This window comes from Buteo buteo, chromosome 11 (genome assembly GCF_964188355.1).
Source record: "Buteo buteo chromosome 11, bButBut1.hap1.1, whole genome shotgun sequence".
Lineage (NCBI taxonomy): Eukaryota > Metazoa > Chordata > Aves > Accipitriformes > Accipitridae > Buteo > Buteo buteo.
This window is the reverse complement of record NC_134181.1, coordinates 21,981,553-21,998,389: the sequence shown is the minus strand read 5'-3', so window position 1 is coordinate 21,998,389 and position 16,837 is coordinate 21,981,553. Positions and strand designations below refer to the sequence as shown.

Below are 16,837 nucleotides of genomic sequence, written 5' to 3'. Positions count from 1 at the left end.
ACCAAAGTTAAGGAATCCCTCTACAGATGCCCTACGCCGTTACACCTCACTGATCTCGCCGTTTCGTTTACAGCCGAGCAACTCACAACAGCTCAGACCGAGCGCCGGAGTCGATTCCTTTCCCCGGGGCAGAGGCGGGAGGGAACCCCAGCTCCACACAAGCCGCCGCACTCGTTCCGCCGGGTCCTGCAGGCCGCAGGCCAGGGAAACCGGCCCTCAGCCACCCCGAGCCTTGCCCAGCGCCCCCCCCCCCCCGGGCCCGTCGCCCAGCACCGCCCCGCACCCCGGGCGGACTCCCCACGCCCTGCAGGGAACAAGGCCGCAACCCTCGGGAACCGGCCACGGATCAACGCCCGGCCCGGCCGCTCCCCAGAGGCCAGGCCCCGAGAGCCTGTAGCCGCTTTCCCCGGCAAAATGGCGGCCCGTACCGCGGCTCCCCAGCCGAGGGGCCGTTACTGGGCGGGCGCGGCGCGGCCGGGCCGCCCTTACCGTACTGATGGAAGCGGATGGCGGCGGATGGCGGCGGATGCTGGTCCTGTCTAGGCGGGCGCGCCTCCGGCCTCCTCCGCCATGAGCCCCGCGCCTGCGCGCTGCCCTCCCGCGCCTCCTCGGGGGGCTTTCCGCGAGGCCCGGCGCGCGCGCGCGCCCTGTGGCGGCAGAGGCTGCCCGAAGCGGCGCCTGAATGATCGCGGGGCGACGGCAGCCGCTTCCCGTACCAAGAACCTCCGAACGCCACCCCCTCAACCGCCTTCTAGCGTAAAGCGCCGGGGGAGCGTGAGCCTCCCGCGCCGCCAGGCGGAACCGAGCGGCCGCAAACGTTCAGGCACCGCCCACGGCCGGCCCGACGGGCCTCACGGCGGTATCGGCCGCGTCACTGCACCCCAAGATGGCGGCGGCCACGGCGCCGGGCCTGAGGGCGCCGGGGGGAGAGGGCGGTGGTTCGGCCGCCTCCGCCCTCTCCATGGAGCGGATTGAGTCGCTCACCGACTTGTCGGACCTGGAGGCCGCCTACAGCCGGCTGTGTGAGGAGGAGGTGTGTGGGGGGGCGGGCCCCGTGAGGCCGCGGGGCTCCCGGCGGCCATCGGCTGCGACGGGGCGGGCTGGGGCGGTCCGGGACGGTCCGGGACGCGGCACCCCGGAGGTGTTGGCTGCTCTAGCCCCCTCCGGCCCGCTGCTGTGGTGACAAGGAGAGCGGGTGCCTCGCTGACAACGGCTTTCCTAGTCGTCCGGATCCCTTACAGAGGGATTAAATACGGGCCTGACGTGAGGGGGATGGTGCCGCCTCCGCGGAGCCGGTGTCCCCGAATCGTGAGCAGCCTGCAGTTTCAGGGTCCTCCTGCGTTGAGAGCTCGGCCAGGGGAGGAGTTTGTGGGTTACCTGACTTAAAAGTTGTGTGATGAGGTTTGCATAGCTGATGCTTTCAAATGGCAAAAAATATAAAAATTTACAGGATTAAAATGAGAGCTTAGGAAGGATTTATTTGTCGTATAAGCTCTCGGAAGTGCTAACACCTTCCTAGCTGCGTGTCCTTGACTTGGATGTAGGGTCTGCCATAAGTTGCTGGCCTGGAGGAGAGCTGAAGTCACACAAGACTTCCTTCGTCCTTTTCTTTCAGAAAGTCGTGCAGGAAGAGCTGGATGCCCTCCTGGAACAGCAAAGCACTATAGAGAACAAGATGGTTGCACTTCATCGCATGGGGTTAGTGATCCCCACCCTTTCCCCTTCTTTGGACTTCTGCACACTGTTCAGTACCTCCCTGCTTACTGCATGACGTGAAAATTCCCTTGAGTGTTGTGAGGGAAGCACATCATTCTGAGAAAATGTCAGACTTTAAATCAATTTGCGGTAGGGAACAGTAGTTGGATCCTCAGCCCCAGGCGCCCAGTTCTTTTAAGCAGCACTAACAGAGGGAACTGCTGCGCCCTCACATGGACTGACCCGTTTCGGTGTAGGCTGGGCAGTTCTTTGAAGGTCTCACCCCAGAGATTATCAGGTTTCAGCATGAATGCTTGGATCAGATGTCTTGTGTCAGGCTGTTTACAGGTGTGGACAGATATTGCTGCCTCTTTGTGGTGAGCTTGTGCAGGCAGCCTGGAAATTCATCCGAAGCGGCCTCATGTCTAGTGGAAGCTTGGAGCACAAGTTTACAGACTTCACCTTCCACTTCAGAAGTGGAGAGTATCATAAAGCCTCAGTAGCCTGTCTGGTAGCGAGACAGTTGTTAGTCTGCCTGTGCAGCTTCTTCCAAAGCAGTCTGTTTGATTTTGATGCTTTGCTCCTGTAGGAGGCTCATGAAATGAGAGATACTGTAGCTGACAGGAGCAGTTGGGTTTGGAGGAAGAACCATCCTGCTGTTGCAGACCATCCGACTACTTAATATTTGCATCTCATGTTCAATTTGCTTGTGTTTCCAGCCCTAATTTGCAGCTTATCGAGGGGGATGCCCAGCAGTTGGCAGGGATGATCACATTCACCTGTAACCTGGCTGAGAACGTCAGCAGTAAAGTCCGCCAGCTTGACCTTGCCAAGGTAACTGGACTGAGGGGGTGTTTGGGACTTGTAACCACCAAGCCATATTCCATCTGCTCATATGCTTACAGCACAATAGAGAAATCTGCTCTTTTCTTTAGTGGGCAGGTGGGCTGGAAACTGCTTTGTTCTTTATTTTAGCAGTATGTAGTGTTGCTAGGTAATGGTATCTTGCTGGGCTCCTGGATATTGCAGGGTACAAGAGTAAATAATGCATATGCTATTCCATGTAGTGGCTGGTTCTCTGGCATGCCCTTCTGAATATGGTAAATAAGCTGAGGTTAGTCTTCATTAGCACTCTTTTGTCAACTACTGCAGCACAGAGCACAGTGGAGATGGTCACTGTCACCCAAGACCAGTCAGGAATCCAGGCTGTTATATTCTTTGTACAGAGATAGGCTTAGAGGCGTCAAGTCCCAGCGCTCAGCACAACTGCTTAAATCAAAACAGATAATGTGCAGTTGTATCTCTGGTCCCTGCTTGTTTGTTTAAGTGGAGTATGGCCTCTGAGTTCAACCTGAGTTTTGACAAATGCTGTTCCTCTTTTGGAGCCATTGGTCTTATGACGTTTTAAGTAGTTTGGGGTTTCTGCTTACATAGTTGTTTATTGTGTAGAGAAGTATTGCTTCAGTCTGTTTCTTCCTTTCCTTCCACCCCCCACTGTCTTCTCCTCTTTAATTATCTTTCTCTGGTCCAGCACGCAGCAGAAAGCCTTACTGGTTGCCTTTCTTGCAGAATCGACTCTATCAGGCCATTCAGAGAGCTGATGACATCCTTGACCTGAAGTTCTGCATGGATGGAGTTCAAACAGCCCTGCGAAATGAAGATTATGAACAAGCAGCAGCTCATATCCATCGCTATCTGTCTCTGGACAAATCGGTGATTGAGCTCAGTCGTCAGGGCAAGGAAGGTAAGTACTGTTTGTGAGGAGAAGCTGATAAGTCACCTTTCCAGTAGATAACTAGAGGCTGCATGATTTCCATGGCAGATAGCCTCAGCCCAGTAAACAAAGCAGAAGATCTAATGCTAGCCAAAGATCTTAGTATGTTATAGAGTAACACAGAAATGAATGTTTTTGAAGTGTTACTAGGTTTGAATTATCATTAGTTGGAAGGAGAGTTCCTGACACACAGCTTTAATAATATTTCATGTGCTAACTAGGTGAAGGACAAAATGTTCAGGACAAAAGAAGTGAGGGAGAAGGCTCTGTCAGGGAGAAATGTTGCAGTGTTACAGTGTGCTACCAAGCAGAGCAACTGGAAATGAAGGAGTAAATTGCCTGATCTCTAAAAGAAATGTCCGGGTTGATGTGTTCACATCCTCCGTGCAAGATGACGACATCAGCTGTGTGTACATCACACACGTACCTCTCTTTCTTTGCTTGTAGGGGAATTCCAGTGTGTCTTCTGCCTTACCACCTTAGGGCTGCACAATGTCCTGGGAAAAAAGGTAGCCCTTGATACAGTACTAACATTGTGCTGTCACTTTTCCCTTTCTTTTCTGTCCTTTTGACCAGGGGGCATAATTGATGCCAACCTGAAGCTCCTGCAGGAAGCAGAGCAGCGCCTGAAGACAATTGTCACAGAGAAATTCGACACAGCTATGAAGCAGGGAGACTTGCCCCAGGTGGAACGGTTCTTCAAGATCTTTCCTCTGCTAGGCTTACATGAAGAGGGGCTGAGCAAGTTCTCGGAGTACCTCTGCAAGCAGGTAACAGGTTCTGTGAAACATACTGTGACCTGTCTGGTCTCCTGGGGGAAAGCAAAACCCAATCTCCATCAGCAGATGTTGTGGAAAGAGATCTTGGCTCTGGCGCGTTAATCTTAGAAACCAGCACTGGTTCATCTCTCTCCCTGCATTTTGCATCCTGGGATGGGCTTTGTAGTGTCTGCATACAGATCCTGCTGGTTGGCTGGCTTCTCCTCTGTCTTCCTCTTTGGGCTTGCTTAAAGCTCATACAAGGGAGCCTGGAAAGAGAAGCAAGTTTCTGCCTCTCCTTCCTTGATCCTTGAGTTTTCCACAAGAGAGGAGAGGATCCCTGTTCAAAGCAGGAACAACAGCAATAGCTCTTGCAATGGGAAGGCCAGCAAAAGCTCTGTAGGGCAAGAGACAGAGGACTGCCTTATGGGATGAAGAATATCTTTGAGTATGACCAGCTGACTAGTCCTGTTGTCATGCAGGTGGCCAACAAAGCAGAAGAGAACCTGCAGTTGGTGATGGGGACAGACATGAGTGACCGTCGAGCTGCTGTCATCTTTGCGGACACCCTGACACTCCTCTTCGAAGGTAATCTTCCTTTCTCTTTGCTGATCGATTGAAAATAGTCCATGATGAGACTGCCCATCAATTTAAATGCATTTAATTTTAGCACCAGGAGATCACAAAATGCCTCCTTCCCCTTTGAGCTATGGGAGTGTCACTCTAGAGGGACGGGGACACAACTAATAGACTTTTTCCCAGCCAGGAGAGGGCGTTACAATAAGCAAGCTTTCCTACATACAGCTCGTGCAGGCACAAAGTGGATTTGCAAAGGATTTGTTGGCTTCCTCCAGGAATCAGCTCTTCCTGTTCTCTGCATCCTCAAAACAAATGGGTATTCCCTGAAGGTTTCTTCAGACATGCAGCTCTCCACACAAACAAATTGGATCCCTTAAGACTGAGCAGCTGTTGATGCCTCCAGGCCTGGCTCTTCAAGGAGGACCTCAGGAGCTTGAAAGCAGAGAGGGAAGGGAGAGAAGGCAATATGAAAGCTCTGTGGGAGTGCTGCCAAAGACAGTAATTGAGACCCCATGGTGATTAACCATCTTCTCTATTAAGTCTGCTATAATTCCAGGCTGCACCACTGCCAAGTCGCTCTCCCAGCCTGGCACCCTTGTTACTATTGAAGGTCCTTAGAGCCGCCAAGGCTTTCTTGGCAGTAGTGCCAAAAGAGGGGGAACGTTGCTAAGTCTTGGAGTAGAGAGTTTGTGAGAAGAAAGCAATATTGTAGAGATACCTCCTTGGAGGTGAGCTTTTTCTCCAAGGAGGTCTTGCCTTTACTAATGCTTGCTCTCTTGGGCATCTGCATGACAGATAAGAGCAGAGCTTTCCCTAGGCTGATTTTCCTAGCACTGCTCTTCTCCTGTAACCTGGCAGGTGCTGAAAGCTGAGACTGGGCTTGGGTGGCAGTTATGTCCCCTGTCAGGTTTAGCTCATGCGGCTTTTTCCTGTGGAAACTTTCTACCTTGTGTGTTGCTGGGTAGGAGGGCAGCTGACACGCATCACATGCCAGGAACTCTCTTTACGAAGAGAGATGGCTCCTACTCCAGGAGATTTGCACTGCAGCCTTCCAATAAACAGCAGAGAGCATGGAAGGCATCATATGTAGAGAGAAGATGCCATGGAATGAAGGGTGGTAATGACAGGCCTTCAGTGAGGCACTAGAGAGTGGCTGGACAGTCTAAACTGTTTATCTGGGGAGTGAATGAGCCCTTGTTAGGTCGTGTCTGTGGACCTGTGTAGCTCTGTTCTGGGTCCAGACTGGATGGGAGCTCCTGCTTGAGTCTCTCTCTTGTGCTTCCCCTCTCCCTGCAGGGATTGCTCGCATTGTGGAGACCCACCAGCCCATTGTGGAGACCTACTACGGGCCAGGGAGGCTGTACACCCTCATCAAGCACCTGCAAGTGGAGTGCGACCGGCAGGTGGAGAAGGTGGTGGACAAGTTCATCAAAGAGAGGGACTATCACAGGCAGGTAAGAATCGTGTAATGCTGCCTGACACAGCCAATTGTGGCCTCCATCCAATTCTGTGGGGCTCTGACTGCCACAGAGGTGGCAAAGTTTGACCTTGTGTATCAAGAGAAACCTTGCTTTCTTCCATATTTGCACTGATGGCTGAAGGAGTCCAGCCTGTAGCTATCCCTTCTGTTGCAAAGAAGGATTCATTGGGAGCATGTTAAGTGGACCCTGGGTACAGGATTCCTTGCTCTGCGGGTCTGTAGGGCACTTTCAGTACACCTTACCCACGGTCTTGTTCCTGCTTCTGTGTTAGATGCAGGGCTGCTATAACTGTCTCATGGTCACGTACCTTGGTGCCTCCGTTGGAGTTCCCATGCCACTGCCCTTCCTGGCAGGCTGAGCTCTGTCTTGGAGGAGGTGAACAGATGTGTTTCCCTTCTCTGGCAGTGCTTTCTGCAAAGCATTCCTATCACCCTCCCTGAGTAAGCACCTCCTTAAGCTATAGCATGAGAAGCAGCTGTTAGCTCCAAGTCATCAGCAAGGACTTTGATGACTCTCCCTTTTTTTGTGATTGCAGTTCCAGCAAGTTCAGAATAGCATGATGAGAAGTTCTTCTGCAGAGAAGATTGAACCAAGGTACAAACAAAACCTCTTTTTGCTCTGTAACCTTCCACTCTTGAGCTGTTATTAACACTACTTAGCATTTAGATAACCCTCCTGGTCTTCCAGAGGCTTTGTGGCTACTAAAGCGTAAAATCCAATTGTTAGATGCCCTTCACTGCCCTTTTATAAAGGCAGCTTCTGTGCTGGTGCTTTATTTTGCTTACTCATTACTTTTGAGCCTTGATTGGCCCTAAACATTGCTGGAGGGCTGGCAATATCACTGCACACGAAGGACTGAGACTTTATATTTGCTTGTGCCCACTACCTTTTGATGGTCAGATTACAGTCCTCGGAGCCCACAAAATGGAGCAGCTCCCTGGACAGATAATTTATGACAGAATCAGGAATAAATCTTTGGGTCTTATTTAACCTGTACTGCTGCTGCAGCAACACTGTAACATGAGTTTCCTGCTAATGAACTGAAGCGCTTTCCATCTCCCTCCTTTTCTTCTTAAGTTTTTGCATAGCCCTTAAGTAAGGCCATCTGAAAGTGCACCCAGCCCTTCTGGCATCGCATGACTTCTCAACATGCCTTGAAAGAAAACTTAAGTTCCTCAAGCGAGATCTGTTTGTGAGCCTGCATGACTTCAGTGGTAATACAGAGATACACTTACCATTTGCTCTGAGTAACTGTGCAGGCATCCCAGGTTTTCTGAGCTTTGCTTTTTAATCTGTAAAATAAAGATAATGGTTCCTTGTCCCACTCGTGTGTTGTGAGGCTTTGAGCAGGATTTGTAAAGTTCTTTTTTGCACACTGGCGAAAAAGCTGCTGATGTGACAGTCTTTTTTTCAGTCATCTGTGATCTGAACGCTGTGTTCTGCATTGTCACATGCTTTTTTGGTCTCACATTTCCTGAGCTGTTGAGCTTAAACAGATTCTTCATCGTTTTCAGAGAAACATGAATCTGTGCACAAAAGCAGATACATGGAGATGGCAGGAACATATTTCTAACACTGGTCACGTAGGGCTCACAGAGTCATAGCAAAACTGTGGTAGGAAAGGACTGCCAAAGGTCTCTCTTCCAACCTCCCATGCAAAACAGGGCTAATTCTGTAATTATATCAGGTTGCTTAAAGTCTTGCAGTCCTTGCTGTTGTGATTTTAACGTGGTTGTTCTCACATCAATGAGGAAAAAAGAAGCTTCTCTGTAATGATTTTTTTCAGGGCATTTTGCTTTTATGTGCATTCTTTGCACATACCAGTTATTCTGCTGAGCTTTGCCACTCAACAGCACAGATGGAAAGGGACAGTATTGATCTCATAGCAAGAGAACAGAAAACACACTACATAACTGAATGAAATTAGTGCCTCTCCTTTTGTAGTCTTGCTACCTTGATTCTTGCTATGTTCCTTCCAGGGAACTTGACCCTATTTTAACAGAAGTCACTTTGATGAACGCCCGCAGTGAGCTCTACTTGAGGTTCATCAAGAGACGAATAATAGCCGATTTTGAGGTGGGAGACTCCATGGCCTCAGAGGAGGTAAAGCAAGGTAACACCTTGAATACCAACACTTACAGGCTCTCTGCTCCTTACAGCCAGAAGTAGAGATATATCTGAGTTAGTGGCAGAGCAGTGACACAGGATCTGCAAAGATGCTTTGGGAGCACTCTGTGGAGGAGGATTGTGTAGCCTGGCCTCCCCAAATCTGTTTTCAGCACTGGTTGTTCCCTCTAATAGGGAAACCAACATTAGGAATGACTGCAGAGCACAATAAACAAGGTCCCCAAAGAGAGGAAGGGCCCTTTGGACGCTGCAGGCACAGATCCTAAAGGTGGAGGCCACAGGGTAAACAGGCTCAGGGTTTATGGTATTCCGTGGAGCTCTGGAAATCACTTTCGTCACCTGCAAAATTCAGCTCAGCAATTTCAGCTCCACAGTCGAGGCCTGTGATTTATTCCAGGTTGGGCTTTGCAGGTGTGTGTCCGTTGGGTACCCATAGGACAGGCAGCAAGGGGATTAGCTGGAACTCCTGTCTGGCCCTTGGTGCCTGCTGATGGTTCTCTTTTGCATTCTGTAGAGCATCAAAAATACCTGGACAAGCTCCTCAACAACTGTCTGCTGAGCCGCACGATGCAAGAGCTCATTGGCTACTACATCACCATGGAGGAATACTTCATGAGGGAGACTGTCAACAAGGTAGGGCTCAGACTGCTGCTTGCAATAGCCTGCACTCTCTGCTAGCGGCTGAGACTTCTACGTGTGCTCTACAGTCCTCTACTGAGCATCCCTAGTGAGGGAGACGAGTACATGGCAGGTCTGCGGTTGTTGGGAAGGTCTTTTGTTTCCCTTGGCCTTGAAAAGCAAGTAGTTGTTTCTGAACTTTGACTCCAAACATACTCCTGAGTATCTTCCAGAGACAAGTCTTCCAGGTCTATGGGCTACTGAAAACTAGGATGAGTGATGCCAGGCCACACATGGTACAGTTCAGCTCAGGGTGAAATGGGCAGGCTGGTGGTTTGGTCTTACAGCACTGCTCTGAAAGGGCACCTTTGCTCGCTGAGCTCAGGGCACTGAGGCAGCTTTCTTTGCAGGCTGTTGCCATGGACAGCTATGAGAAGGGCCAGCTCACCTCCAGCATGGTGGATGACGTGTTTTATATAGTGAAGAAGTGCATTGGGCGTGCTCTGTCCAGCTCCAGCATAGACTGTCTCTGTGCCATGATCAACCACTCCACCACCGAGCTGGAGTCTGACTTCAGGTAATGAAAATACACCAGGTTCATTGTAACTTGCCTCCACCTCATGTTCTGCAAACAGTGTTTGCTTGTGTTCTTCACCTTTAAACCTCTGCTTTATCATGTCTATGGAAGATACTCGTAGGAAGCAGCGTCAGGTGTGGCATGGGAAGCTGGAGTGGGGCATACTTTTCTTACAGTAGCGGTGGTCACCTGTAGAACAAACAGAAAAAGGAACCTCATGGCCCCAAATCCTTATGCGACTCAGTCACCATGTAGCGTTGGAGTGCTATCCTGCTTGGTGGTACACGGTCACCCCTAATTGTTCTCTGGGTTGCCTGTGAGATTGCTTTGTAACTTGAACTTGGGGTGAACCTGCAGAAATTGTTCTGCTCCTGTTTTTCATCGCAACATGGGAGTGGGGAACCGTGACTGAAGACAGCAGACAGCTGCAGGCAGCATTTTTGGGAAAACTCAGAAACTGGATGGTTGTAGGTTTTTTTCAGCCTTGTGTCCTTTAGGTGCTCTCGGGAGATATTTGCCAGCCCTCTTTTGTCCCTGTTAAGTTCCACTTACCTTGTTCAGGTCACAGCTCAGACAGAGTGCTGTACCCCATCACAGAGCACAACTCTGCTGTGGCTTGCAGTATTTGCTCCAAGCCCTGATATGTTCTGCTTGCCCCATAGGGAGGTTCTGTACAACAAGCTGAAGCAGGGCTTTCCAGCCACGACCTTCCAGGACTTCCAGAGAGGGGTGACAAGTGCCGTGAACATCATGCACAGCAGCCTGCAGCAGGGCAAGTTCGATACCAAAGGCATTGAAAGCACCGACGAGGCCAAGCAGTCCTTTCTGGTGGGTTTGGTGGCTGTTCTGGTGTAGAATGAGTTGAGGTGAGGGGAAAGACAATGGAGAGCTCTTGGGAACAGGGTTGGTGTGACTATCACATGTTCAGAGAACCTGAAAACCTGTTCAGGCATGGCGAGTGGCCTGACTTTGGATGTCTGGTAGGTCGTTCTACCTCACCTCATGTTTGCAGGGTTTCCACACCAGACCTGTGCAAGTATGATCCTGTGACTGCCTCTTAGGCTGCTGCAATGATGGTTCCCTCCAGGCTGGGAAAGAGTTTGTGCTTTTTTGAGGTGTCCATCAATCCTGTTCTTCACAGGCTCTGCACAAAGGTGGGAGAGCATCTCATCCACACCTTCCTCTAGATGAAAAAGTTTTCTGGCCCACGCTTAGGGCTCCTTCATTCTTGCTTATCGGATCGAAGAGTTTCCATTAGAGCAGGGTTGTCTGCTCTGCTTGGCCTGCAAGATCCTCCTGTTGCCTTCTAACAGCAGTGCTGCAAATCTCTGCATGCTTGAGCAGGCCAGAACATGGCAGTGAGCGTTAGAGACCCCTTGGAGAGCATTTGAAGGGCCATCGCTCCTGTCTTTTGCAGCATAACACATCCTTCCTCGTGGTGAAATGCTGTATAGACCTTGCATTCTGGAAAAGACCTCACTGGGAGAGCAGCTCTGGATCTGATCTCTCAGCCAGCCCTGCTGTTTGAGCAGACCTGTGGGCAGAGACTCAGAGCACTGGAGAGGGGCTGGCTCACCTTGACTTGTCTCCCTCCCTGTAAGTTGCTGTGAACACCCAGTGCTGAAGAGGCTCCTTGGGACTTTCACTGTACAAGGAGAGAAGGCAACAAAGCGAACAGGAAGGACTGAACTCTTCCATTTCATTAAATTCTTGGTTACAGGTTTCTGCATTTCTTGAAGCAAAGTGCTTAAAATGTCAGTTCTCCCACTGGAATTCCTCATTCACCTGTCAGCTTGCCTCATTTCCTTGTCTGCACAAACCCCAGCCTTATAGTGACGTTTAGTTCAGCTTCAGCAGGTAGGGAACAGTCTGTTCAGTGAAGAACAGATACTCATCTGGCAGGACAGGTGCTGACTCCCCTGCCTAGATACAAATACCCTCCTGCCTCCCCTGCTTCTCTGGACATGGTGTATAAACCGTCACTTCCAGCCATTCCTGGTCTGTTGTTCTTCATGACACTGTCACAGAAAGTTAGGGGTACATCCTGTCTTCCACCAGTAACCCATGAGTGGGGCTTTGCTGCAACGTAGTGGACAGAATGATGAGGAAAAGGAGTAAACTATCTCAAACTTTGTACTAGCTGCAGGTTCAGCACACATGCTCAGTTACTGAAGTTCAGCTTCATGCAGCTCTGTGAATCTGCAATGCTTTGATCACAGGGTAGCACCTCTGTCCCTCAAGTATTTGCATTTCAGCCTGTACTGTGAGCAGGGCATGGAGTAAACGTGTGGACTTGGGGCTGAGACGCTGGGAAGTTCCAGTGAATTCTACTTGGGTTTGTTTTGTTGTTTTTTCCAGGTGACCTTAAACAATGTGGAAGTCTGCAGTGAAAACATCATGACCCTAAAGAAGACTTTGGAGGTGCAGTCTGGATTCTTTACTGTTTTTTTCTTAATCAGATTTCTAATATCCTCCCTTTGGGGAGGGTGTGTGTCAAGTAAACTATCTGGAATTCACTATGCCCAAATTCCTGAGGTCTTCCCTCCAGCCTTAGGAAAGCAATTTTGAGCTGGCAGAGCAATCTCCAGCTGATAGTAGCAGCTGGAAATACCAGTTCCTCCAGCTTGACCAACCTGGCACAGGCTGGGAGCCAGTGGAATAACATGTGCATCATTGAGAGGTTGTGGTTCTCTGGTGCTGGGCTAGATAGCCCCCGGCTTCCTTTCTTGCTGTCGTCTCCCCAGCTGGAGCCAGCAGCCTCTGCCTTCACAGGGGCAGGAGTCTGGCGCCTATCCTAGCCTGCAAGTGTGATGGTGGGCAGCCAGAGCTCAGCAACGAGAAGGGATAGAAACTGCCCAGGTTATTTATTTGCAACTTGCTTGTGGATCTCTTCCCTGCAGAGTGACTGCAGCAAACTGCTTAGCCAAGGCTTTGGGGGTGAGCAAGCACAGGCCAAGATTGACAGCTGTCTCTCTGACATGGCTGCAGTCTCCAACAAATTTCGTGACCTGCTGCAGGTGAGTGCCTTGCTGAGTTACTGCTGGCCTCCAACACTAGCTGTCCAGCGTCTTCAGGGAGAGCTCAGGCAGGAATCTGAGCTCCCCAAGGTCTGGGCCATGTCTGACTCCAGGAGTGCTGGGCAGGGATGCAGGAGGGAGTAAATCAGTCAGCTTTGAGGCATGGAAACAGATCCAGCCCATTTGCACAGCTGCACCAGCTAATGGCTGTGTAAAAAACACTGGAAGCAGCTGCAGAGCCAGGAGGAATGTTCCTCCATTTGTCTTCACTAAGCACAGAGTTGTAGTTGGTTCAGCATTTTCAGGAGAAGAAATATTAATGGCATTTCCATCTCTTCCATTTTCCCTCATGGCGCAGCGTGTCGTCAAGTTGTCCAGAGCCTCACTAGGTAACACTGAAGACGGGCTGTTGATAGAGAAGAGCTGCTCTTCTCTCAGGTTTCTCCTCCTTTCCCAAATGGAAATACTCCCTGGCACAGGGCAGAAGGCTCTCTGGCTAAATCCACCGTCTTGTGTGGCACGCTGGGGCCTGTTGCCCTAAAATTTCACAGTGGTCTTTGGCAGGGAGAGGAACAGGGAGACCTAATACCTCCTGTGGAAAGAAACCAAGCAAAAGAGAGCATTTTGAACCACATTTGCTATCAGCTTTGTACTTTACAGAGGGGCCAGACTATTTTTTGTTTGGCTTTGCAGTTCACTGCAGCCAGATGCCTTCAGGCCGGTATTGCCAGCGAACCCTCTTGAGGCTTGTGGTCAGTATCGAAACCAAAGAGTTCATCAGTAAGGAGTAAAACTCTCCAGTCTAGCTCTAGTGCAGTATTAAAACTGGCTGCAAAGCAATCAAGAGGCTGAGCAGCAAGCTCCTGCGCTGCCTGAGTCACACGCACATTGAATTTGCCTTGGAAAAGAACAGCTGCCAGCAGGGCCTGCTTAGAAATGCCAATTTTAGTTAAAAACTTCCATCAAATGCCAGGCAGTATCAGTACCTGAATAGTTTCATGCCGGGTGAGCTTTCTTGACATCTTGCTGGGCCAAATGGAGGTAGTTGGCAGGAGAGGGCTTTCGGAGAGCTCTCTAGCATTGAAGCGGACAGAACAGCCTTTGCTGACAACCTGCTGCTCAGGGGAGATGTCGTGTGCTGGGGTTATGATTAATTCAGGGAACTAACTGCAGTTACAGCTTTTATCCTCCTTTTAGCTTCTCCTACTGAGCTAAGCTGCACCAGAGGTGGGAGACATCAGTTGAGTTCAATCATGGTGTCCTCCTGCCTGGTGCTGAGTGGAGGGGCTGGTGTTTGTGTCCTTTCCTACCCTGGTGGGATGTGAAAAGAATGCCTCTCTTCTGCCAGGAAACATCTGTAGCTGTGTGGGCAGGGGTGGGGGAAGCACGAGCCCTTTGGACCTGGCTGCAAGTCAGCACAACAGCAGCTTCTGGGCCAACGTCCTTCCTCTTCCTGTCATCGTGGTGTCCTCAGAGCCCTCCAGCACAAGAAGAGCGTGGGATCTGAGACTTCTGGGTTCAGTTTCCTGTGCAAGGCTGTGGGTCTGTTGCCCCAGCTTGCAGTGATGATGGGAGGCAGCATCAAGACACCCTGGCTGTAAAGATTGTGTGCCGTTGGACGATAGCTGTGGTCAGTCACTCTCCTCTCTTCTGCCTGTCCCCATCAGGAAGGTCTCAATGAGCTGAACAGCACAGCTATCAAACCCCAGGTGAAGCCCTGGATCAACCTATTCCTCTCCGTCTCCCACAACATTGAGGAGGTAAGGCTCAGCATTCTCTGCTTCCAGCCGTACTTCTGCACCCTCCATGCTCCACTCAGCAGCACAGTCAGCAACCGCTGTCTCACTCCCCTCAGTTCTCTGCTGTTTCCTCGGCACAGAACACCAGTGAAATAACCAGAACTTGCTCTGTATCTGAGCCTGGAAAGGGACATTTGGCTAGAGAAGAGCTTGAGAAAATGGAAGGGGTGCAGTGCTGCTCCAGGAGGGACCTCCATTCCTGCCCTCTGGGCCATTTGCTGCTGCATAAACAACAGCTTTTGTATTTCAATGTCAGGAGGAGTTCAGCGACTATGAAGCTAATGACCCCTGGGTCCAGCAATTCATCGTCAATCTGGAACAGCAGATGACAGAGTTCAAGGTAAGAGAGAGAGAGAGAGGCATGTGGCAGCCTGCCAGGCTTTGGCCAGACCTCCACATGGCATCTCCCAACTCTTCCCCTGCTCAGGGGAATGGCAGGCAGAGATGTCCTCCAGTGCCTTGCAGGGCTCTTGAAGACCCAGTCACCCCCTTCAGCAATTCTGAAAGCCTGCTTGCAAGTCCCACATACCTGGATCGCTTCTGTGGTGGTCTCCACTTGCTGAGCCTGCAAGCAACGGGTCTTTATTTGAAAGCTCTCACAGAGCTTGGGTTTTGCGGAGCTCCACTCAGTTGCTCCTGACAAGATTGACATGGGTTTCTGCTTCCAGGCTGGACTGTCTCCAGTGATTTATGACACCCTCACTGGTCTTATGACCAGTCTCATAGCCATCGAACTGGAGAAAGTGCTGCTCAAATCCACCTTCAGCAGGGTAAGCAAAACACTGTCCTCTACCCTTCAGTCTAGCTTGACTGCAAACCCTCCATCAGGAAAACCCTCAGCAGAGGGATGGGGCAGGGCAGAGGCAAATGTTACTCTCAGAGAAGCTCTACCACTGCCAGTGGCCAGCTCAGGGAGACCTTATTAGCACACACAGGGAGACAGTGTATTTTGTGATGGGGCTGGGAAGACCTTGCATCAATAAGGGAGCTGGCTTTTAAGGTGGGTCTAAACATAAGCCCATTTAACCTGCAATAAATGGTCTAACTGGAACCCTCCTGCTCAGAGACCTCCCCCTGCGCCCCTGTAACTTTTGTTAATTGTGTGTTTGGCACAACCCTTGGGCCTGCTCAGAGAGTTAACGGAGCTCCCTTGGTCCCCACAGCTTGGTGGTCTGCAGTTTGACAAGGAGCTGAGGTCTCTCATAGCCTATCTCACCACAGTCACCACTTGGACTATCCGCGACAAGTTTGCCCGTCTTTCCCAGATGGCCACGATCCTCAATCTGGAAAGGGTGAGCTGCACTTTTGTCTCCTTTTATTGGGGGACTGCAGGAGCCCCAGCTGGACTCTACGTGGATTTACTGGGCTCATCCAGACGTTGTCACATCTATGAGCTATGGAGAAGCTGGAAATGTTGCCCTGTGCCTGATGGGTGTTTGCCTGCAGGGGGTTAGTGGCAGGAAATAAAGTGACAGTAGCCAGAGTTTGAACTCACCTGTGAGGGCAGGGTGTGCCAAGTTGTCTCCTGCAGCTCTCCTCTTTCTCCAGGTGACGGAGATCCTGGATTACTGGGGCCCAAACTCAGGCCCGCTCACCTGGCGCCTTACTCCAGCCGAAGTCCGGCAGGTACTGGCTCTCCGAATTGACTTCCGCAGCGAGGATATCAAGCGGCTGCGCCTGTAGTTGGTCGGTGTTTGGGTCAGCACCGCGCTGGAGGTGACTGCAGGAGGGCTGCAACCCTGGAGCCCGCCCAGGTCCTGGCCTGGGGCTGGCTGGCTGTTAGATGGTGTGGGGATGGGGTGATGTCTGCCCTTCTGCTCGTGTTCCTCAGAGCAAAGGGCTTTCGTGGGCCCAGGAAGAAGAGCTGCCATCCTTTTGTGGGAGCAGAAACAAGGCAGCAGAGGCATCTCTCACATTGAGAGCAGCATGACAGTTTCTGAAAACACATGCTAGTCTGAGGGACAAGCTTGTGCTACCTCCTGAATCCCTTCATTCCGCTGCCCTGCGAGAGGCCACAGGTCAGGAAATTTGGGGGCTGTTGTGGTGTGGTTCAAATACGGGTCTGCAGAGAGTGCTCTGCCCACGCTGCTAGCTGCAGTGTTCCTTCTGTACCGCCAGTTCAAGGCTCGGCTACTGGAGTCTTACAAATCCTGAGCCCTGGCTCTCTCCTGGTGGCAATGGGGACCATTCTGTTGAAGGGAAAAGGAGTATTTCCTTGTGGGGAAGGTGCTTGGAAAAATCCCTAGAAAGCCGCTGTAAGAAGTGGGGCTGTGTCCCTGCTGGTTTGCTGTGCCCTGTACAACTACTCTGTAAATAAACCTCACCTGGCTAAACAGCAGCCTCAGGTGGGGGGGTGGGGGTGTGTGTCTCTGTGTGTGTGTGTGTCTGTGAGAGAGAGCTGGAGAGAGAGCT

At 51.0% G+C, this 16,837-nt stretch overlaps 2 protein-coding genes across 3 annotated transcripts in view; one reads left to right on the top strand and one right to left on the bottom strand.

Moving 5' to 3' along the window:
• The window catches only part of SF3B3 (splicing factor 3b subunit 3), a 30,780-nt gene extending 30,162 nt beyond the window's left edge, over positions 1–618 (bottom strand). The window contains exon 1 of the mRNA XM_075040412.1: positions 490–618. The gene's annotated coding sequence lies outside the window, so the exon portion shown is untranslated. The remainder of the gene's footprint in view (positions 1–489) is intronic.
• Positions 619–873: 255 nt separating this feature from the next.
• COG4 (component of oligomeric golgi complex 4) lies at positions 874–16,778 on the top strand. Of its 2 annotated transcripts, XM_075040410.1 has the most exons (19): positions 874–1,033; positions 1,616–1,698; positions 2,415–2,529; positions 3,265–3,439; positions 4,046–4,239; positions 4,710–4,815; positions 6,103–6,260; positions 6,823–6,881; positions 8,267–8,400; positions 8,929–9,047; positions 9,443–9,609; positions 10,272–10,437; positions 11,968–12,030; positions 12,510–12,626; positions 14,294–14,386; positions 14,682–14,765; positions 15,094–15,195; positions 15,589–15,717; positions 15,974–16,778. In XM_075040410.1, exons 1-19 carry the CDS (start codon positions 887–889, stop codon positions 16,106–16,108), a joined length of 2,346 nt encoding a protein of 781 aa, XP_074896511.1. In that variant the 5' UTR covers positions 874–886; the 3' UTR covers positions 16,109–16,778. The 2 variants fall into 2 exon arrangements, with proteins under 2 accessions (XP_074896511.1, XP_074896512.1); XM_075040411.1 differs by lacking the exons at positions 9,443–9,609; positions 10,272–10,437.
• Positions 16,779–16,837: the final 59 nt, after the last annotated feature.